This window comes from Sinohyriopsis cumingii, chromosome 12, assembly GCF_028554795.1.
Source record: "Sinohyriopsis cumingii isolate HCF-2022 chromosome 12, ASM2855479v2, whole genome shotgun sequence".
NCBI lineage: Eukaryota > Metazoa > Mollusca > Bivalvia > Unionida > Unionidae > Sinohyriopsis > Sinohyriopsis cumingii.
The window spans coordinates 58,580,762-58,604,935 of NC_142972.1; the positions used below are offsets into that span (position 1 = coordinate 58,580,762).

At 32.7% G+C, this 24,174-nt stretch overlaps 1 protein-coding gene across 1 annotated transcript in view; it reads right to left on the reverse strand.

Moving 5' to 3' along the window:
- The window catches only part of LOC149786542 (uncharacterized), a 73,760-nt gene that overhangs the window by 7,550 nt on the left and 42,036 nt on the right, over positions 1-24,174 (reverse strand). The window contains exons 4-7 of the mRNA XM_089975946.1: positions 19,435-19,683; positions 10,083-10,204; positions 6,525-6,688; positions 4,767-4,879 (exon numbers count right to left, since the gene is read on the reverse strand). Coding sequence (XP_089832072.1) covers positions 4,767-4,879; positions 6,525-6,688; positions 10,083-10,204; positions 19,435-19,683 — 648 coding nt within the window. The remainder of the gene's footprint in view (positions 1-4,766; positions 4,880-6,524; positions 6,689-10,082; positions 10,205-19,434; positions 19,684-24,174) is intronic.

Below are 24,174 nucleotides of genomic sequence, written 5' to 3' on the forward strand. Positions count from 1 at the left end.
TGCTTGCTTTACTCTGAGTTTTCAGCACCATTGTTATTTTGTCTCTAAGTTGAATCTTTTAAATTAATTTTCAAATGTTATTGACAAGAATCTAATATATACAGATGTAACTCCAAAGCTAACTGAGATACTTGTCACCAGCAAAGCATATGTCATTAATGCCACATTCATGTAATCTTTGAAATCTGTAATTCATTTACATCATCAATGGGTAGATTTACACCAAACATAGATGTTACTGCTATAATAACCACATCTGACAAGGATTTGCATATTTTGCCCGGTTTCACATTTACAAAGCTCTCAAGGGGTTAAATCATTTACTTTTGATACAGTGTTCCAACTCTTTTATTGTTAGTGTTTCCAATTATATTTCATGTCTAATTTACTATACTAATTTGTAACCAAAGTTTACGTTCTTCCGCTATTTGCACTTTGTTTTGTCTTCTTTGAAGCCATCATCTTTATTAACTTCTTTTATTTAAATAGTGAAAAACATGGCATAAGTTAGTGGAGAATTTAATTATTTTGATAATCCTGCTTATGATGCATAGTACACTGAACATGAATTCAGCAGAAAATTAAACTGATGAAGATTCTATCATATATAATTTACTCATAAGAAGATGCCAGAATCGTTGTGTAAATTAAATTGGTAAATTTTCTCAGAACAGACTGTCATTCGTTAAGAACATAATTTTGAAAATATATGTACATGAGAATCAGGTAATATAAAACACTACATAATTGAACTGTTTGTTTTTTTAAAAAGAAAGGTTATATACAGGTAGAATGTTAAACTGCATACAAATTAACACAAAGAGCATGGAAAAGCAGATATATTTAACTGACCTAAAAGTTCAAGACTGACTGGTGTCTTCGAGTGGTATAGAAAATCCAAGTAGACAAGAAGCAAAAGGTTTTCAGTCACTGTGCATCAAAATAAAGGAAGTATAAAAAGGGCACAAACACTGCGAACAGATGAAACAGCCTAAACTTTAACTAAAGACACCATTTTCTAATTCCTTCAATATTGTTTTTACATTAGTGATGATGACTGACATATAATGATATGTACTTTTCTGGCGGTATTACAAATACAGAAACTCTCTGTATGAGGTACTAACCATTGCAGCTTTAGCAAACCAATGGTTCCTTGATACTATACACCCCGTCTGACATTGCTTTGAATAAAACAATCAAGTGATAGTAAACAATACACAGTAAAAGTACTTTGCGCACCCTCATGCTTGAGCTATGTGTAAACATGGATGAATCATGTAGTCTGCAGTCTATCATGTCTCTATTTTGTTAATAAAAAAGAAAGTAGGGAAATGAAAATATAGATTATTCATCAATAAGATATTTAAATGATTTCAGCATAAATCATTTCTTCCCCAATTTCTATAATTTTTTGTCCTCGTCCTTCAAAACAAGCTCAACTACATCAATATCAAATGGAGCTATGACAAAGATTTGAAAGAATGAATTTATGTACACATGCTCCGCTGATGTTCCTAAAGATTAGTCAGATAATTAAAATGCTATTACTTATTCAACAAGTTATACAGCTGAATGCTCATCCTTATGTAATAAAAAGATCATTACAACTTTTCACAAGGGACTTTGATTCTTTTAATTTATTTTTGAAACATTATTATGTATGCCCCACACCAGTTCTAAGTGAAATTATTATTATTGTTATAATTGGCAAAAAAAGCATAATTTGGGCATAAAAAGTGTAATCTATATTATACGTGTTAGAATTATAAAACATGATTTATTTTTGCCATTAACATGGTTCTGCTGCTAGTCAAAATTCTTGTCACAAAGGGCAAAATCCATTCGGATTAGAACCAAAATACAAAACACAAAATATAATGAAAAATTATTTATATTCAGCGCTCACTTTTATCAGTCTAGATGTGAAACTTTTGCTGAATGATCAGGAACTGGAATTCTGCAGTGGGCATAAAGGCTGTATTATATTACTCTCATATTTTTCTTTCTAAATTTGAAAAAAGCATTGCTGATTAGTCCTTTTTTTCTGATCTGATATGTTTTTAAGTTGAAAACATCCATCTGCTCTAATATTTTTCTGCCCAATGACACCCACAACTCACACCATAAAGCATCTTGCTAAACACCTGGTACCATTTTATTTGAAAGTATCAACTGGTCTCGTAACTAAATTGCTTATCAATCTAATGAATTTGTGAGGTAAAGTTCGTATTTGAAGAACCCATATGTTTTCTTGGAAATGGGTAATATACAGTTGCTTCAAAAAGCAAAATAAGGAAAGTACTCTTAGATTATTCTTATGCAGCGGTCATCTTTTTTAGAATATTCTCAAACTTACATTAAAGAGATGATATTAAAAATGACAAAAGCAACTTTTTATTAACTTCTGGTTTTATTTTTTAATTAACCAAAACAGCATAATCCTTATGCAGTCATGCGTACAACATAATTTGGTGAAAAAAGAATAATGATTATGCCAAAAGTGTAATGGTTGGCATGTATGCTTTATAACCCCAAAACACATTACATCAAAATTCATCATTTAGTTTTCAAAATGTTTATGTACTTAAGCATGCTGATGATAGGATGACGCTGTGCATAAATGTAGTAAACAGTTTATATTGGCATGATTATTATCAGAACTCTGCAATTAGTCCTTCAGTTATATGTATGGAAATAAATTGTCAATAGTCATGTGCTTTTTTATTACAACGTGACTTCTTTTTTCTTGCTGTTTTAATGACATGCAGTTGCTTCTTTAGCATATACAGTGTTTCCCACTGAACTTGTTGGTGTAGTGTAATGTCCATTATTTTATCAAGAACTTTGATGACCCAAGGTAAAACTGTTGGTACGGAATCACTGTCATAGATGTGTCATGAAGAACTGTTGGTACTAAATCATTGTTATAGGTGTGCTAAGTAAAACTGTTCATACAAAATCACTGTCATAGGTGTGTCATGTAGAACTGTTGGTACTGAATCACTGTCATAGATGTGTCATGTAGAACTGTTGGTACTAAATCATTATTATAGGTGTGTCAGGTACAACTGTTCATACAACTGCTGGTACTGAAGCATTGTCAAAAGTGTGTCAGGTGTAATTCTTGGTCCTGAATCATTGTCATACATGTATTAAGTTAATTGTTGGTACAGAATCATTGTCATCGGTGTGTCAGGTACAACGGTCAGTACTGAATAAGTGTCATGGGTGTGTAAGGTGTAACTCTTGGTACTGAATGATTGTCACAGATGTGTCAAGCGTTACGGCTGTGTCAGGTACAACTGTTGGTACTGAATGATTGTCACAGGTGTGTCAGGTGTAACTCTTGGTACTGAATCATTGTCACAGATGTGTCAAGTGTAAATGTTGGCACAGAATCATTGTCACAGGTGTGTCAGGTACAAATATTGGTAGTGAATCAGTGTCATAGGTGTGTGATGTGTAACTATTAGTACTGAAACATTGTCACAGATGTGCCAAATGTAACTGTTGGTACATAATCATTGTAACAGGAGTGTCAGGTACAACTGTTGGTACTGAATCAGTGTCATAGGTGTGTCAGGTGTAACTCTTGGTACTGAATCACTGTCATTGATGTGTCAAGTGTCACAGGTGTGTCAGGTACAACTGTTAGTACTGAATCATTGTCAAAGGTGTCAGGTGTAACCCTTGTTACTGAATCATTGTCACAGATGTTTCATGTGTAACTGTTGCTACAGAATTATTGTCACAGATTTGTCAGGTACAAGTGTTGGTACAATGGCTGATACTAAATAATTGTCATACTTGTCACTTCCAGCAATCGAAACGTCGGTTGCTTCTTGGCAATCACTAATTTCACAAATAATATCCTCAATTGTTGGAATTACAAATATGGCAGTGTCAAAATGAGACGTAACGTGATCCAAAAACTCAATATCCTTTATACCAGACCCAAATAAGCAGAATGCATCATGCACCATAGCAAGGGGAACATCAGCAGCATCATCACTATCACTGGTAATGACATCTGTTTGCACACCAAACCCTGCCTTAATAAAACAGTTCGCAACAGTATTTGGAAATGTCATTCAAATTTTCATGAATGCCTGAATTTATTCCTCATATTAATTGTAAAACTGTGTCAAATAGAGACATATTTTATTCTTTCTTACTGGCAATTTATTTTCAACTATCTTCACAACAATTAGAATTCAAAATAAACAAGAGAGGATTACTTCAAGCTGTACTTAATAAGTCAGCATAAAGATATAGAACAATAGGTAAAAGATATTTCAAACAGTATGTAATAAAAACGTTTCTTTTAATTATTTAATTGTGTATTGAACCTACGACCCATGATTTTAGAATATCAATTATGAATTAGGTGTGATTATCACACCTTTGTTACTTTGTACCTTTATTGTTATGTGTTATGATTTTGTATTTACACAGCTGCCATTTAAAAAGCTTGAGCATATCAGCTGATCAAATTTTCTTCAGCAGATCACACAAATCAAAACATACACTCACTTTATGTTATAACAAAGGAAGATTATTAAAAAAGCCTTTTAGAATACAGGAAGGAATTTGGCATGGGAAATTAGACTCAAATATTCTAACACAGTAAATGGTCACTGATGAATTTCCCATAACTTTGCACAGAATAAAACATTTGCATGAAGTGTTTTGTTTATAGCAATGTTGCATTGTAATATGAAGCTTCAATAAAGAACAAAAATCGCTGAGAAATTAATGCTAACCTTGTCTCCATCCTCCATGGGTCTGGCAATGTTGTTTAATTGCTCCAACAGCAACAGAATGAGCTCCTTGTGGTCATGTAGGTCTGGCTCATGCTCCTTGCTCCGAATGATATCTGCAAAAACAAATTTCCATTTACTGTCAGAAATAGTTGATCAAATATTGTATTGATCTAAAATGTCAATGAAAACAGCTAATGCCATCAAGAAACAAATATATTCTACGAAGAGAAATACGTTCAGAAAAATTGTTCAGAAAGGCTGGAAAGGAGATGTCCTATTTCTATATTTAAGAGCAATATCATTCTGAAATAGATTGTTAAAACTAGTTGTACAATTCATATACTAGACAATTTATGTTAATGTCTATAAAAAATGTCTATAAAAAATGTTAAAGGGAAATTCCATTACAATTTTAACTTTTATTTGATATATATAAAAGTCATAAATACAAACAATATAAATGAAGTTGAATGAACGCTTGCTTATGAAACTAGTTTAGTTTATACTGTATCTACCATGAGTCTGTCATCACCATCTTGCTTATGTATGCATGTATGATATAAAAAAATCAGAAACACTCCAACTGATTGAATGCATACAATGCTAATTTTCGGTTCACTATCATGCAATAGATACACTACAGATATATATAATATATGAAGCGAATATTTTCTTCCAAAGAAATATTCAGACACATTGAACTTCAACTTGTGTTTGCTTTGATTTAAGTCTCATTATTTGCCTAAAAAGGTTTAAATTTGTGGGAATTTACAAACAGATTAAAAGTTAAAGGATAATTCTGCAATCATTGAACCATATCAGTTGAAAGCGAAAATTAAAATCGTGCATTATATGGGCAGAACTTTAAAAACGCTTCTTCCAATTTCAGTGGCATCCTGAGGAATGACTATGTAAGTAAATTGTTTGCTAAATTCAGCATTGCAGTATTGTTATCACATGTTTCCAATGAGTAGGACTGGTGGCCATTATAAACATAAACCCATTTCGGTACATCACAAATGGTCTCTAAAAGCAAGCTGCAGTTACCATAATATGGTACTTTCATGCAAATTATTTGTGTAAATGTAAAATGTTTTCCATTCTCGTGTTGAGAATATATATATATATATATATATATATATATATATATATATATATATATATATATATATATATATATATATATATATATATATATATATATATATATATATATATATATGTATATATATAGCAAATCTTCAGCATACAATATGTAAAACATAAAATCCAACTTTACATTGTCATATGTATACATGATACTCGTACTACACCCTATCGATGACATACTTTAAACTGTTGACAAATGAATCTATTTGGTATGCAGCTATGAAATGGCATAACAATAATATATCAATAACATATAATCAGGACCATCATATCAATACTATATATATTCAGCCGTTTGTATGGATACATATAAAACTAAAAACCACTATTGCACATTTAAAAAACATGGAATTACTACTATTACCAATGGTAATACAAACACTAGTTCTTTCAAAATAACCAGAAATATCATTTTTCTTTGAGATTTACAACAGCTTTTCTTGAAGGAATATATTTAATTTTAAATATACTTTGCTCAACACTACTAGACATTTTAATAATATTTATTACCCAAAAGTAAAACAATGAGCTTGTAATGAAGAAAACTCTTGAATTAGAATTGCAACTACGATGAGAGAAACTGTCAAGTTGTTTTAGAAATTAACAAACCTAATAGTTCCCGTGTGAGTTTTCCCTCTTCTTTAAACTGGTGCCACTCTTTTTCAGCTTCGGGATGCTTTCTCAGAACGATTATCTCAGCAGTGATGAGGGACTTCATGGCATTGATCAACCATTGCGTTTGAAGCACAATACATTCCTTCAGTTTTTCTGTACTAGAATTAATAATAGCATACACATAGTACATTCTCTGCATTTCAGAAGAAATTATCCTTTTTTCTCCTAACATATATAAATTAAAATTCAGTACCAATTATTCAAAAGTTTTAAACAGTTTACAGCACACAATATACCTTCAAAATGACCTTATTCTAATTATTTTCTTGTACTTTCAAAGTGTATTATATGCTATGGCATTAGTTTGATTAAAGTGTGGGAGTGAAGCTTACCCACCCAGTCTGGTTGTTAATATATTATATTTGTCTTATTAATTTCCACAAAATATTTTTCCTCTTTTGATATACAACACATAGAAAACAAATCATGACCCTCTACCAGGCAATTTATAATAAATTGATCACTAGCGAAAATCAACATTTTCTACATGACTTATATTAACGTATACAATATCTAAAGCAGGGCTCCAGCTGGCCAAGTGGTCTACAATGCTGCCTTTACCAATCAGTGACATCTCACCTCTGGCTGCATGGGTTAAAATTTTGGGCACGGCCAATGTGGTGTTATGCATATTCAAGTTTTATTATGTGACTATGTGACTGACCTTTGTCCAAAACTGAGTGTCGGAGTTTGGTGGGCCTAATTGACTAATGTCATTTTTTAAAAGTATGTTTACTTGGATTTAAGTACAGGACAATGGTTTTCCACTTGGAAATTCCTGGTGTATCTGATCTCTGTCATGTTATTAATTAGACGTTTAGTAGAAGACCTCACCGCATTTACAACTTAGAATCTTCCTGAAATGAACTTTTGACACGCATCCTGGTCCTTTAATTTTGTTTTAGGCATTAGATTACGGTTGTTTTCATCAGAAGTGTTGATTCCTATCTTAACATCAGGAAAAGAATCAGTATTTTACATTCATTTATAATTTGGGAGTATTTGAATTCATTTCAAGACATTCAGGATTTTATCATTGTGATACATCAAGGCTGCTATCATCATCACATTCCTGGTTAATAATATATGAGCACATCCAAGACTGGATTTTATTCGGAACACCACTATTATTCATTTGGAACACAATACATCTGAACTTGTGATAGAACATTTAGGACTATTTGGGATTTTATTCACATTACTGTAGTTCTTTTCAAATTTTCGCATTGTATTTTAGAGAAATAAATTATCTCTTGAAATTTATAAGACTTGTTGGTTTTTTCTCTTTCTGTTACTTAGATTAAGACCATAGAGTTGTAACAGTGGGTACATGAGAAAGCTTGCCAGCAGCTTCCCATGGGGCAGTGATTCTTATCAGGTTTTCCCAGGTACTTCCTCTGCCATTTATAACCTATTGTGTGCTGAAACATGGTGTTAAATCCATAACAACAACAATATCTAGGCATCTATTTTATGATCTGGGGATGCATGTACTGTATGCAAATATCTGCTGAAACAATATAAACATGATAAAACAGATACTTCATATTTAGATTAATTCAACAATGGAGCTTCAGAAATCAAAAATGACAAAACAATACAATGTTACAGACGTTCATGTCTGGAACAAATGCACCTCTAGCACATTATTAACACCGGCACAGCTATATTCAAAACAACTGTAAGGATCGACAGTTGTTATTCAAACCTTGCTAAACAGGTAACTACTGTACCCTGAGAGGTTGTAAAAAAATACTAGAATGAAAAACATATATTTTCTCCCTATTTTATTTATAATGTTATCACCTACAAATCTTTACTCCTTGCAATAGTTAAAATAGTACAAATCAAACATTCAGCTTTGTATCTGAGTAGTTTTCAATCAAACAACAAGAAGCAATTTGTAATCATTAGTTTTAATAGCAAAGTGAAAACAAACATGATAAGATTTTGAAACTGTGCATGAAGTGCACTGTTCACATTGATAATCATTACCATAGATAATGTGTTCCTTTGAAACATCATCACACCATCTATAAAGGAGCATTGTCTGTAATTTTATGCATTTCAGTGTGTTATGTATGAATAGTTGTGGCAATGTTTAATCCGCAACAAAAAATTAGGATGAACACTATGATCTGAAGACACGTGTGCCTTTGCACTCATGTACAAGGTACAGCGGTTATTTCAAACCTGTTTAGAAATCTTTCAAGTGCCATTATTGTGAACTTTTAGAAAGTAAAAAAAATCTTGGCTAAGGGTTGTAGATAATGCATTATTACAATAATGTAATATGGTTAATCAGTTAAAATTCGTTACAATGTAGTTTGTATTATTTTCTTTAAAGTTTTATGACCAAAATAACTCAAAAAATTTAGTATTGCTCAAATCCAATGTTAAGTGCAAACATGAATACTGGGAAATAGAGGGCACAATTCAAATAAGAGAGCACACACGAACGATAGATAGATAGATAGATAGATAGATAGATAGATAGATAAAGACATACATAAATACATACATATATATATATATATATATATATATATATATATATATATATATATATATATATATATATATATATATATATATATATATATATATATATATACATATTATGTTGTTTTTTTGCTTCCACTTCTCCCTGTTGAGCTCTCACTGCTCCCTGTTCTGCCTATAAAAGAAGTCACTTATCCCTAAAATATAAGTCTAGCTTGACCCCTGCTCTTATACATGTCAGATGGTCACATGCCATTTGAACACGAGGCTTACAGAGATTGATTTGATTTCATGAAGCATACATGGTCTTTTAAATGATGTTATCCATCAGAATGATATCCCACAGCCAGCACACTCTTTACATTAATAATACCTATTAAAATTACTCTAAGAAGTTCTTATGAGTCTAACTTAGCCTGCAGTAGTGTTATTTTAGTTATAGCCATATTTTCTGTCTGTTACCATAAGATAAGAATCCTTCATCATGGTCTGCTGTCAAAGATGGTCTCTTTATTTTCTAGAAAGAAATTACATCAATAAGCCTTCTTGTACCTGGCACAATAGAGACTAAACATAATTAAAACTAAATTATATACATTGCAATGATTATGAAATAGTTATCTTATCCTTCTGTTACTATTGGGGCCCAGGGTGGCAAAGTGGTCTAAAGCACTTGCCTTTACCGATCACTGCCATCTTGACCTGTCTGGGTGGGTTAGAATCTTGGGCATGGACACAGTGATACATAAGAAAGCTGCCAGTAGCTTGCAGTGGGTTGTTTGTTCTTACCAGGGTTTTCATAGGTTCTTCATCCACCAGTTATACTGACCACCATGCATAGCCTATCAAATAATGAGAAATAGTGCAAAACATAGAATAAAACAACAACTTAAAATACTGTATATGTTCTTCACTATCATCTAAAGGTAGCTTCTGGTTCAATGCCTGTTTATCTTGAGAAATTTACAATCAGTATTAACCTAATCTTACCTAAAGAAGAGGATGTTTCTAATATCATGCTGATATTTCAGAAACAGATCCAATTCCTCCTTTGACTCAATTTTTACATCCCCCTCTTGGTTCATCTTTTCTATCAAATGGTAACGAATCACCTATAAGAGACCAGAAAAACAAACATACTTTACAAACAAGAATTTCATATGGTCTGGACAACATCGGATAAAAGACTGTACAGTTTGAAAATTATTATTAGATATGAAAAACATGATGCATGGATTACTTTGTATTAATAGTGACTTCAGTAATTTTAATTTATTTTATTTAAAAAATTTAGACCCTGAACATTCTGTTTGTGTATTTTTTGTGGAAGAATGCTTGTTAGTATTAGCTTGTTCAATCTGACAATGCTTCTGTTGCCTTTTCGTCAACCCATTTCACAGGCATGAAAGTGATATAGATATCTATATCTATATAGATATCTATATCACTTTCATGCCTGTGAAATGGGTTGACGAAAAGGCAACAGAAGCATTGTCAGATTGATATATAATGGATATATTTCATCAAGTGGATAAAAAAAACTCAGTTTTTCACGAGTGGCGAAGCCACGAGTTAAAATGTTAGAGTTTTTCACCCACGAGATGAAATGTATCCGTTATTCACTCGTTTCAAGCAAATATTCTTTTCATTTTATGCTCACATACGTTGGCTATCTAAAGTTTGTGACACACTGAATTAGCAGATTTCTTACGGTAATGTCAGCAGTTTACCGTACATGTTCTGCTGTGCTATGTGTACCTGCGCACAAAATTAGTTCCACATCAGATTGATAAAAATTAACTGATATTTCCAGAATAACAAGCTACAAGTTTCAAGGATACCCGATAGGGATTATTAATCTGCTAATAATTAATTATTAATTGTTAATTTGCTCAGGTACAAAATCAAAGGGAGGTAAGTATGTTCTGACCCAAAATGTAGTTCCTGTAGTGAATAAATATTGATATTGTGTCACTACAATGAAATATCAATATTAGTTTAATTAGAAAATCAAATAATTCACCGCTTAGCATAATATATATATATATATATATATATATATATATATATATATATATATATATATATATATATATATATATATATATATATATATATATATATATATATATATATATATATATATATATATATATATACATATATATATATACATATATATATATACATATATATATATACATATATATATATACATATATATATATATATATATATATATATATATATATATATATATATATATATATATATATATATATATACATATATATATACAAATATACATCTATATATCTATATCTATATATATATATATATATATGCATATATATATATATATGCATATATATATATATATATATATATATATATATATATATATATATATATATATATATATATATATATATATATATATATATATATATATATATATAGATGTATATTTGTATATATATATGTATATATATATATGTATATATATATATATATATATATATATATATATATATATATATATATATATATATATATATATATATATATATATATATATATGTATATATATATATGTATTTATGTATATATATATATATATATATATATATATATATATATATATATATATATATATATATATATATATATATATATATATATATATATATATATATATATATATGTATATATATATATATATGTCTGTGGTTTTTTTGTGCGTGCCCAAATGAATTACTGAACACAAAAAGAACAACTGATTCTGCCTCAAGACCAAGATAGCACAACTAATTAATTTCTAGAAAACCAAGATTATATAGTCCTCTACATGACCTCAGGTCACAATTAGCATTTTCTAAAATAAACTATTAACTAATGAAAAGTTTCCTTCTGGAAGGTTCATAATGTTTACAAAATAAAATCTTAGTTATAATAATAATAATAATAATAATAATAATAATAATAATAATAATAATAATAATAATAATAATAATAATAATTATAATAATAATAATAACAATAATAATAATAATAATAGTAATAATAATAATTACCTTATTTAAAGAGGGTAACACAATTATCTAAAACCTAATCTACATTGACGCCCTCATAGAAAGGAATTCATTTACTTAAGCTGCATATCTGAAGCCACTGGATATATTGTGCTTGGAAGAAGGAAATAGAGTGGGCATTTCTAACCTCACCTGGAATACTATTCCAGGGCAGAGTTCCAGTGTATTGGAACCTTTTTTTAAATAACTCCTTATTTGGTTTTGGGAATTTTATACTGTTTGGTAGACATGGATCGCAGGTGGGGAGTATTACCAGGTAGCCATAACTGGAATAGTGATTGTAAATATTCAGGAGCACTATTATGTGATATCATGTACATTAATTTGGCTTTTCTCAAACAGATTCGGTCTTTAATAGGTAATATTTTTAATCTACCAGCTAAACCTTTCTTGCTTTCTTTCTGGATTGATATTAGCCCAAATGCTCTTTTTTGAAGATGTGCCAGCTTTGCTATTTTTTTATCATTTGAATTACCCCATACTGCACTACGGTAGTCCAAATATGGTTGCATGTAACTGTTATAAAACAGTTTTCTGTGCCTTTCAGGGAGAAAATGTCTTATCCTACTGAGAAGCAATAAACTTGAATTGACTTTTTTACTGATATGTTTGGTATGTTCAGTCCATGATAGGTTATTATCTACCACAACACCAAGTAGTCTATCATGACAGACCATTTGCAGATTTGTATCCTTCCATGTCAGACATAGTTCATCACCATCAAGATTTGTCCTTCTTTTACCGTGTTGAGATAAGTAATATTTTAGTTTTACCAGTATTTACCACCATGCCGTTACATGTGCACCAGTTTTCCAGTTTGTTTAGTGCATTCTGTAAAGAAATTTCGAGCTCATGCTTTGTGTTTTGGATGTCTGACAATGTTGTGTCATCTGCATAGAGATCTGTAGATGATATTGAGTCTCTTAGTAAAAGTGGTAGGTCATTAATAAATAAAATGAATAGTAATGGACATAGAATTGAGCCTTTTGGTATTCCATATCTAATTGTTCTAGGTTCAGACACAACATTATTTATGTAAACATGTTGTGTTCTCTCATTTAAGTACGAAGTAAACCATCTAATTGTTCTTTCATCGCACTGGTAGATTTTCAGTTTCTTCAAAAGGATTTCATGATCCACCATTTCAAAAGCTTTCCTGAAATCTACAAATACAGTTCCTATTATTCTACCTTGGTCAAGTGCTTGAAGCCATTTATCAGTTAGGGAGATCAAGGCAGTCTCACAGGAATGGTTCTGTCTAAAGCCAGATTAATTAGGGTGTAACAGCAAGTATTTGGTTAAATATGATATGAATGAGTCATGGACATGTTTTTCAATCAATTTTGACAAGTTTGGTAGTATTGAGATTGATCGGTAGTTATCAGCATCATCCTTAAAACCAGATTTGTGAATAGGAGTTACTTTTGCAGTTTTCCATATTTTGGGGACAGATGAGGTTGCAATACTTAAATTAATTATGAATGTTATGCTATCTACGATAGCAAAGGCAGAAGATTTAATCAGTCGTGGACCAATCTGATCAAGTCATGTAGCTTTCTTGGTATCAAGTTCACTGAGACATTTTTAACAAAGTTTTTTGACACTGGTGGGGTAGAGAAACATACCCCCTTAGAGATTTTGCTGCTGCAGAACTTTTTCAGTTCATTAAAGTTGTTTTCTATCACTGGTTCTTTTAACTTTGTGGTAATGTTGATGAAAAAATCATTGAAAACATTTGCAATGTCAGTTCCATCAGTGACTATGGTGTCATTTACCAGAAGTGAGTGAATTTTATTTGTCTGTTTTTTGTGCATTCCTCCAGTGGGTTCATTGAAGACTTTCCAAATGGAGTTTGTGTTGCTCTTTTTGTTTTCAAGCAATGATTGATAGCTTTTTTAATATTACTTGTTATTTTATTTCTCCATACTTTATATTGTGCATGGTTTTCCATAGCCTTGAATTTGTCTCGTGTTTTCATAGCATCTAGGATTTCAGTAGTAAGCCAATTAGATTGAATTTCAGTCTTTACTCAATGTACTTTCAGTGGTGCATGCTTAGATACTACATCCATGAATAAGTCAGTCCACACTCTCATGGCTTCATCTATGTCATCCAAATTTTGGATCATATTCCATGGAATTTTATATAGGTCATTGAGAAATTGTTCTTCATTAAAATGTTTGAACGATCTGTAAGTGATCGTTTTATGTGAAATTTTCTTATTTTTCTTGCATTTATCCTTTCTTGTCAAAAAAGTAGGATAGTGGTCACGAAGACCAACATTCGGTACATTAACACAAGCCACATTGTCTGGTAGGTTGGTATAAATGTGATCAATAATAAGAGTGCTCGATTTTTCTGTTACCCTTGTAGGATCATTTACCAGCTGGTCTAGGCCTAATGATTTAATAAATTCCATCCAGTTGTTCTTTATTTGAGTATTGAGAAAGTCCTTATTTCTATCTCCGAGTATATATGTTTTTTTCTCCTGTGCTAGAACATTTTCCATTTGTTTCAAAAATTTATCATTCCAAAATGCTTTGGAGGGAGGTGGCCTATGAATGAAAAGCTAGGAAAGATTTTGCATTATTTTGAAAAATTTCTTCCCTAATGTATACAACAAGACCCCCCTGCTGTCTGTCTGTCCCTTCGTAATCTTTTATTGTAGCCTTGACAGTGAAACAGATCATCATTGTGGTTAGCATTTAATTTGGTTTCAGTGAGTCCTATAACACGTATGTTATTTTCCTTGGAAGACAACATTAACTTAATCTTGTCTATCTTTCCCACTATACCTTGTACTAAGAAGTATATTAACAAAATTATAAAATAAAATGTAGAAAACAAGTGGTAGATCTTTCCTTTCCCGGGGAATTTCGAAAGTTCAAAACTCAGATTGACATAAACATGTGTTTACAAAACTAAAATCAATGATATAAGTCAGGAAGAAAATGAACTTGATTTTGACAAGGTCAAGTCCAACATACAATATTACCTTATCAATAGCATACAATGAAAAATAATTTAAAAAACAACGCAAATTAAATATACATAACGATGTGAATAATCATATCTTAATCAGGCACAAAGCCTATTTGAATTTTTTAATGCATTCAAAGAATGAAAAGGTTCTCTGAATATTCATCTGTTTTACTGAGTTTCATTTACAGAATGTATATGCTCATAAAAAAGATTTTAATTTAGAGGAAAACTTTAACTGGAAATATAGATATTTAACCTTATAATGCTCTTTAAATGATACTAATTTAAAATGGCTAAATTTTAGAATCCTCCATAGAATTCATAAATGGATGTGTGTGTGTGTGATTAGGAATTTTAATGTAGCGTTAAAAAATTTTCAGTCATATTTCTATGATGTGACTGCCGGCATAAAAAAGAAAGAAGAATAGAATTCCAGTTATCTCCTTTATTTCGGCTCAACAATTTAAAAAAAAAATTGACTGTTAATTTAGGTAACTTAATTCAAATCCCTATCAATTCGCCAACCTTTGTGTCAACTATCCAAGAAATACCTCTGCGCATTGCATTGTTCGATGCCCAGTCAATAAGACCACCGGAAAAGCGCACATAAATAGTTAATTGTATCAATGACCAGAATATTGACGTATTTTTCCTGACAGAAACATGGCTAAAAACATCAAGCGGTGAGCCCAATTGTGCGGATCTAACACCCACTGGTTACTCCATCAAGTCGTTCCCCCATAATTCTTGCAGAGGTGAAATTGCTGTCACCACAAAGAAGTCCATGAAAAAAAAGTCTTAACTACACCACAACATTCAATTTGGACCACACATCTTTTGAACTAGTCCAAACCACACTCACACTGGAGCAAAGGTCAGTCCATTTGTTTTGCCTATACCGCCTTCCTCCTAGTAGAAAATCAAGCTGGCTGACTCTCTCTTTTTGGAGCAGTTTCCTAATCCCCTGTACTATGGAAATTCGATAGGTGGCAACCTGATTATTCTTGGAGATTTCAACTTTCATTGTTGACTGTCCCGGAAACTCAAATACATCAAAACTCATAGATTCCATTAATGTTTTCAACCTCAAACAGTCAGTTAACCAACCCACCCATAAACATGGTCACATTTTAGACTGGATTCTTCATAAACCTGATTACAACATTCTACAGTCCTCCCTGGTATCCCATGACCTTGCATCAGATCACCTCTCCATTATATGCCATCTTGACATATCAGTCCCTAATCTTCCAACTTTATCTGCTACTAAGAGAAACCTCCGTATGATAAATACAACCAAACTAATGCAGGACATCCAAGCTAACCTTACAACTTGCTTACCTCCTACCGCAGAACAACTCGATAACTGCCTGCATTCATTGCTTGACAAACATGCCCGAGCTACCAAGTGCAGAGTATCAATTAAAAAGTGTTCTCCATGGTATAGCAGTGTTAGGGACCAGCTTCACGCTGCTAAAAGAGACCGCCGTAAAGCTGAGAGGTTTTGGCTTTCCACCAGACTCACTATTCATAAGCAAATCTATGAAGCCTCTAACAAGAATATCACAAATATAGTCCATGCAGCGAAATCAGCCAACTACACTACTAAGATCATGGAATGTTTCAGCTGCAAAGAGCTCTTCGAGATTATTAACACGCTAATGTCAAGGAACAAATCTACACCACTTCCAACTACCTTCTCTCCAGTCGACCTAACGAACATGTTTGCACATTTCTACCGTGACAGAGTACAAACCAATAGAGATAAGCTTGACACAATAATTTCATTTGACTCGTCGTCACCATACAGTTGGGATACAGAATTTGAGCGACAACTATTATCAGCATTTGAACCTGTCTCTATGGATTTCGTACGTACAATCCTGAGGAAGAGTGCACCAAAGTCATGTAAACTTGATCCAATTCCAACATTATTGCTGCTTGAGTGCTTCGATCCAGTATTGCCTTCACTAACTGATGTTATTAATACCTCTCTCTCATCCGGGGAATTCCCATTATTTTCCAAAACTGCCATTGTAAAGCCTCTGCTGAAGAAACAAACACTAGACCATAACGATTTAAAGCACTACTGCCCAGTTTCTAATCTCCCATTCATTTAAAAAATCTTAGAAAAGGTTGTTCTATCCCAGTTTGTTTCTCATCTAAATTCAAACAGTCTTTTTAACAATGTACAATTTGCATATCGCCCTTGCCACAGCACTGAAACTACTCTTTGAAAAGTAGTTAAGGATATTCTCTCTGCGTTGGATAGCGGAAAGATTACAGTCCTCACCCTCCTTGATTTGTCTCCAGCATTTGACACAATAGACCATGATATATTATTTCACCATCTCCAGCATGTATTTGGCATTCATGATACAGCCTTACTGTGGTTCAAGTCCTACTTGGTCAACAAGACACAAATTATATCTACAAATGGAATACACTCCAGCCCAGTTGATCTATGTTGTGGTGTTCTACAAGGGTCTGTTCTATGACCTGTTCTCTTCATTCTGTACACTCAGCCGCTCTCAAGTGTCATAGATCATCATCCAGTGTCTCACCAACTGTACGCTGATGACACCCAAATATACAAATCTAGCCACCCAACTGAAGTTGATGCTACCATCCAAGCTGTAGAGAGGTGCATTTCTGATGTGAAATCATGGATGACATGTAACAAGCTGCAGATGAATGATGATAAAACTGAGGTCATTCTGATCATAACACAAAGACTTTCTCATTCACATCCTTTACCTCAAACAATATATATCAGCAACACCAACATTAAATTCACACAATCAGTACAAAATCTTGGTGTTACTCAGGACAGTACTCTCACATTGCACCAACATGTCATGAACATATGCAAGGCTGCATATCTTGAGCTGAAACTCATCAGCTCAGTTCGCAAATATCTTTCACTGTTGATGCCTCTAAAACACTTGTGTGTTCATTAATAACTTCAAGATTGGACTATTGTAACTATATCTGGTTCATCTCAATATCTGCTCCAGAAACTTCAAAAAGTTCAAAACACAGCTGTTTGGATCATACTTAGAGTACCACGATCAGAGCACACCTCCCCGCTGTTCTGTACCCTACATTGGCTATCCATTCGATCCAGAATGAAACACAAAATTTGTTCTCTGTGCTACGTTTCACTGTCTGACTATAGTCCAACATACCTATCCGACCTCACCCATGTGTACACACCAGCAAGATTCTTACACTCTTTTTCTGACAATCGTATAGTCATTATTCCCACTATGAAAACAAAGTCATATGGATAGCGTTATTTTGCATACCAGGGCCCAGCAACGTGGAATGAATTGCCAACTGAAATTAGACACAAAGACACAGTGATCCCATTCAAGAGGGCTCACAAAACTCACTTATTTCAACTGCAAGAACAAACTTAAAGACCTAATAATGTATCCTAGCTTAAATATTCTCAGCATGTTTTTTTAAATGTTTTCTAATTTCATTGTGTTTTTATTTTTTAATCATATCATTATATGCTTTTTTATCTTATAGGTGCTATCTAATGTTGTAAAGTGCTTAGAGCTTCTAAAGATTAAGCGCTATACAAAGTCCTCATTATTATATCAATATTATGTCTAAAGTGTGGCACTTTAAAGTAATGCCTAGCACTGGGGCATCATGCTGTAGACATGTAGCATGAGGTTCCCCCAAGTCACTTTATCTTGACACCAGGCCAACCAGTCCTAACACTAACCTCTTAATGCTGAGCGCCAAGTGAGGCAGCTGTCAATATCATTTTTATAAGTCTTTGGTATGACTTGGCCGAGGTTCGAAACCGCGACATCCCACATCCAAGGCGGATGCTCCAATTACTAGGCCACCAGAACGGTCCATAAATGAATGATTGAATATATAGGTATTTGTTCTGAATGGAATCTTTCAATTTTGGTCATTCACCTTAGTTCCACTGCAATCATGCCTGTGGTTGTTAAACTTGCATGTGCATTCACATGATAAAAACAATGGTTTGAATAACATAATCAAAACTACATATATTAGTATTATATTTTATTTCAAACATTTCAGCTCTGAAAATAGTATCTTTCATCAAATAAGTAAAGAACCATTTTCTAAGACATAATTGTAAACCTTGTACTAAACTGCCCATGATGTCAATAGGACAATATGGATTGCAAATTTGCATTCCAGGACTTTCGTCATGAATTTCATTGACTTTCAAAAAGAGACACAAAGGTTGTGAACAGCTGCAATATATATAATACACCTTTCGCCTTTAGACTCATTAGCTGTTCTTCCAAAGGAAGCCATCTTCCTGGAATACTTTCTCCCCAGTGCTGCTGCTGAGATGTAAGCTCCACAATCTTCTTTTGTAAATCCTTTATCTTGGGGTCCTCGATAGTGTTGTCCATGGAGAAATCCATATCAGCTAGGTGAAGTCTTGCCGGCCTTCCTCTAAGATATTTGGATCTAATCTGCTGGAAAATATTTTCACTCCTCACCTGCTGAATGTCCTTTAAAATTAAAACAAATACCCAGACTTACACAATCATTTATAAAATGTTGACTGATTTAGGGGCTTAGAATAAAACTATAAATTCAATGATTACCATGTATTATGTATAAAGATCTCAATTTCAATTGAAGTTTTTCTCCAACTTTAGCAAATATGGACTGTTCATACAGCAACATTATTTAATTTCATAAAAGTAAATGACCAATTTGGAACACAATAATTGTGTGTTTTAGTAACAAACAATTGTGAAGTAGGTTATCAGTCATAGACGTTGACAACCATGAATAGATGTATGTCAGTTTACTTTTCGTCCTAGTACATTGATTTTTGTAAGAAACATGTTACATGATGTAAATAGGTCAGAATAAGGGCCTGCTAATCTCTCTCTCTCTTTCTCAGATCAGAAATCCATGATTGTGATTTCAGTAGAAACTTAATATTTTGTTTATTACTGGATCAGTTTATCCGGTATGGAAAATATACTGCTTTAAATCAGACAATTTAAAATATTACATGATTTAAATGCTGTGGTGTCTCTGGATCTCCAATGCAACTCACATACAGTATGTACTACCTTATAACGGAATTAACAAACATAACTTTCTTTTAACCATTTGATTGTGCAAGAATAATGGAATCATGCATTGGTGTAGGAAAAGAAAAATTCCAAAGGAAGGCCAGAATTTTGCAACAGATTATGTATAATGAAGGGTTATTTCGCATGCATTTCTGATCCATATGATGAGGGTTGAAGTCAAATTGGTCCACTCTGATGCTACTTTGAAACTGCAAATTATTTACTGAAACTTTTCCCACCTTCTGAGAGTGTTTAACAAGTCTGGTTTACTGAGATCTTTCAAGTATGTTTAAACATATTTCAGCATTCAAATAATGTGGCCAAGACTAATGTGCAATGTCCAAAATGTGTACTCAAAATAGCTGATATGCAATGACACAAATGTGAATAGGTCAAAAGTAAATTCCACTTTTGACCCTAAAGATTATAAGAGACAAACAATAAATAGTTATATAATTAGCTTTGACCCAGAATTGATTTCCTTGATAAATCATGAAAAACTTAATTTAAAAAAATTCCAATTCCAATGACTTTTTCAGCTGAAAAATGGGGATCATAATCTGTAAATGCAGCTTAGTCAATCATATCAAAACATTCATTTCCAAGACATTAACATAAACCACTACACAGGTAGGATGAGAATATGTTACAGTTAATGTTTATCTTTATTATTGTGAAAGAATATTCAGATGATTATGTAAGATAGAGTTTTTGTCACTTTCTGTGATCTATAATCATTAGATCAGGTGAAGAAAGAGAAGGATATTCCCCATCTTTGCTTGACACTGGAAAATGTGACCATACACACTTAAGAATGTGAGAAGATCACATTATGTAAGAGCAACAATCAATTAGATGCCGCTATATTAACATATATACCAATCAAAGTGCTTCTGAAACTTAAACTTTCTGGATACCGAGCTAAAGCTATGGAAGTAAGAGTTAAATAAACAAACATTTCTTCATCTGTATGTTATTTTATTTTCTAATAAAGGTCAAGTTTATCGTTTTGTGGTTTAAAGTATATTTCAGCACATGATAGGCTATTCATGGTGACCAGTATCTGGTACAGGAAGAAAATGATGGGAAAAATAATTGACCCTTAGGAAGCTACTTGCAAGCTTTCTCTCTCTCTCTCTCTTTCTCACACACACACACACACACACACACACACACACACACACACACACACACACACACACATACACACACACACACACACACACACACACACAACGGCCAAGGTGAGACTCCGATCCACACAGACAAAGGTCAGATATGAGTGACCTGTAAAGGTGATAGCTTTAGACCACATGGCCAGCCAAAGCCCCTACAGAAGGATGAAATAGAGGAATACCATTCTATGGTTTTCATTATGTTCTTTAATGTAGTTGCAAGTGAGTACTCTGTATGATTTTAAATGTATTAGAAAAGTACTATCAAAACAAAGATTTAAACCAAATCAAAGACCTTCAAGATATTACGAAAACAAGGGGTATATTTCATCTATGTTAAGTACACAGTCTGTCATCATTTAGCAAAATTGCTCCTCCTGCAAATCTGATTTGTGGGTTTGCTACTGAACCTACAGCACCCAAAGATGGAAATATAAAGCTGGAAAAGGCAAACAAATTCTTTTTTCTCATGTATTTATGTAACTATGACATGAAATCAGCATCAATTTCTGAATGTTAGAAGTGAAATTTCTGTTCAAGCATGCCATATAAAAAAATAAAAATCACATGACATGGGCAGATATCACTTAAAACTACCCTCATACTGACCTTCTCTGCAAATAGTTCTTAAGTTCAACTACAGCACATATAAATCATTAAAATAAAATAAATATGAGGATAACAGCAGCCATCTCACCTTCTTCTCAATTGCAAAAACTATATATTCTGTTCAATGTACTGGGAACAAATAATATACCTAACATAATACACAGCCACAAAAGTCACATTTAGCTTCCCATAATTCCAGTCGTTATGATGCTACATGCCATAGACTGTCTTTGAGTACACATGTTAAATATAGTGTATTCCAGTTAAAACCAAATCTGATAGTGACATATAAATGTAAAAATGTTAGCCTCCTCTGCAAATAGTTCTCAAGTTCAACAACATATTAAGCATGAATATAAAAATATAAAGCAGAGCAGTCTTCTCACCACCTCTCTTGTAAGGGACTAAAAGTATGGACTTAATAAAATAGCCACAAGAATCACATTTACCTTCTGATACATTCCAGTCCTTACGATACTACACGGCAGGGACTCGTCTTTGTCTACATATGCTGGTAAACATAGCGAGTTCTACAGTTAAAACTGCATGATGAACAACAGAATGTAGTAGTCCATCAATACCAAGAAACTGACACAGACACCAAATAATATTATTCTGTCAAATACTAATTTCCATTTGCACAGATCATGAAGTGTCTCAGCTTAATATAGGAATACTAATTAGAAAAGACTCAAATTGACAAGTTCTTCATCTTTTATTGATACATCTTAATGAATAAAAAGTTACTTATTTGATCAGCATCCGTTCCTATACACTTGGTCAAAGGTCAGGAAAATTACACAGAATCATCATACCACAGAATAACTACAATTTTATTACATACTACATTACCTTTTATAAATACAAGTAATCTCGTTATACTTCTGCTGCCCTTGATTTTCAATAATGGTTCTAACTGAATTTTGTTAGTGCTGTATCTACCTGGTTGATAATGTTCTAAATTTACAGATGTCTTTTTTTTTATAAAAATAAAATACAGTAATAACATATTTAGTGTCCATCAATTCATTTGGGTGTGCTTTCATTATATTTCTGTAAACATGCTTTTTTTTCATTGTCCACATTAAAAATTTCACAGTTAGTAAGTGACTACCTCATAGGGTGTACTTTTGCAAAAGGGTTTCTGAATCACAACTCTAGTGGTCACAATATGTAAGGGACAGATGAAAAGGTCAGAAATCCATTACTGTTCTTTATTCTCTTTTGATTAAGTCATCACCTACCATATCTGAAAGAAGTCTTTCAGTGTTGATGTAGGGGAAACCGGGGAACAGGTCAAAGTGGACAGAGGAGTAAAGGAAATAGCACATTGCAGAAGCATCTCATTATGAATGTTAATTAACATATTGCCTAATATCAAAGTAAAAAAATAGTGTGCTTGAAAAGAATACTAAGCATTACGTTACAAAAGTCTCAATGGAAAGCTGGAAAATTTGAGTCTAATATCTGACACAAATAAAGTTTGACACAGAAGTGATTAGATTGTCTTTTGGACCTAGATCATGCAAGTAATACATTATTCTGTAATTCAATATTGTATCAAGGTCCTTTTACAAATCGATGAAAACATCTAAATGTTTAAGTCTATCTAAATAATAATTAGTACTAGAACGATATTGTAAGTCACTTTGGAAAGGAGATGTTAAACTGACAGTCTCCAAATACCAAACAAGCCTTTCATTGACTTCCCCACAGCAAGAAAGGGGATTCTATAACAGAGTGGTGAAGAGTCCATTCTGTGAGGATTGCTCTGCCAATTTTGGAGAGACTGTCCATCAGAATATTCTTGTTGCCCGGAATATCTTTGACTGTTATGTTTTTTGAGGTGGCGAACGGGCAGGAAGTTCCAGACTTCCACAAAAAGAGAAAGGGCATGTGTGCCTCCTTGAGGTCGGATATGAACTATGATGGGTGTGTTGTGGGAGGAAACCATGACACCTTTACCCTTTACTGTCAATGCACCCTTGCAATGCTAGGTATACAGCCTTCATTTCGAGGTTGTTTATGTGAAGGGATGCTTCGGACGGGGTCCAAAGACCCTGTAGAATTATGTTCTCCAATACTAAATAAGCCCCCAACTAGAACTGGACGTGACCGCTACTGTATC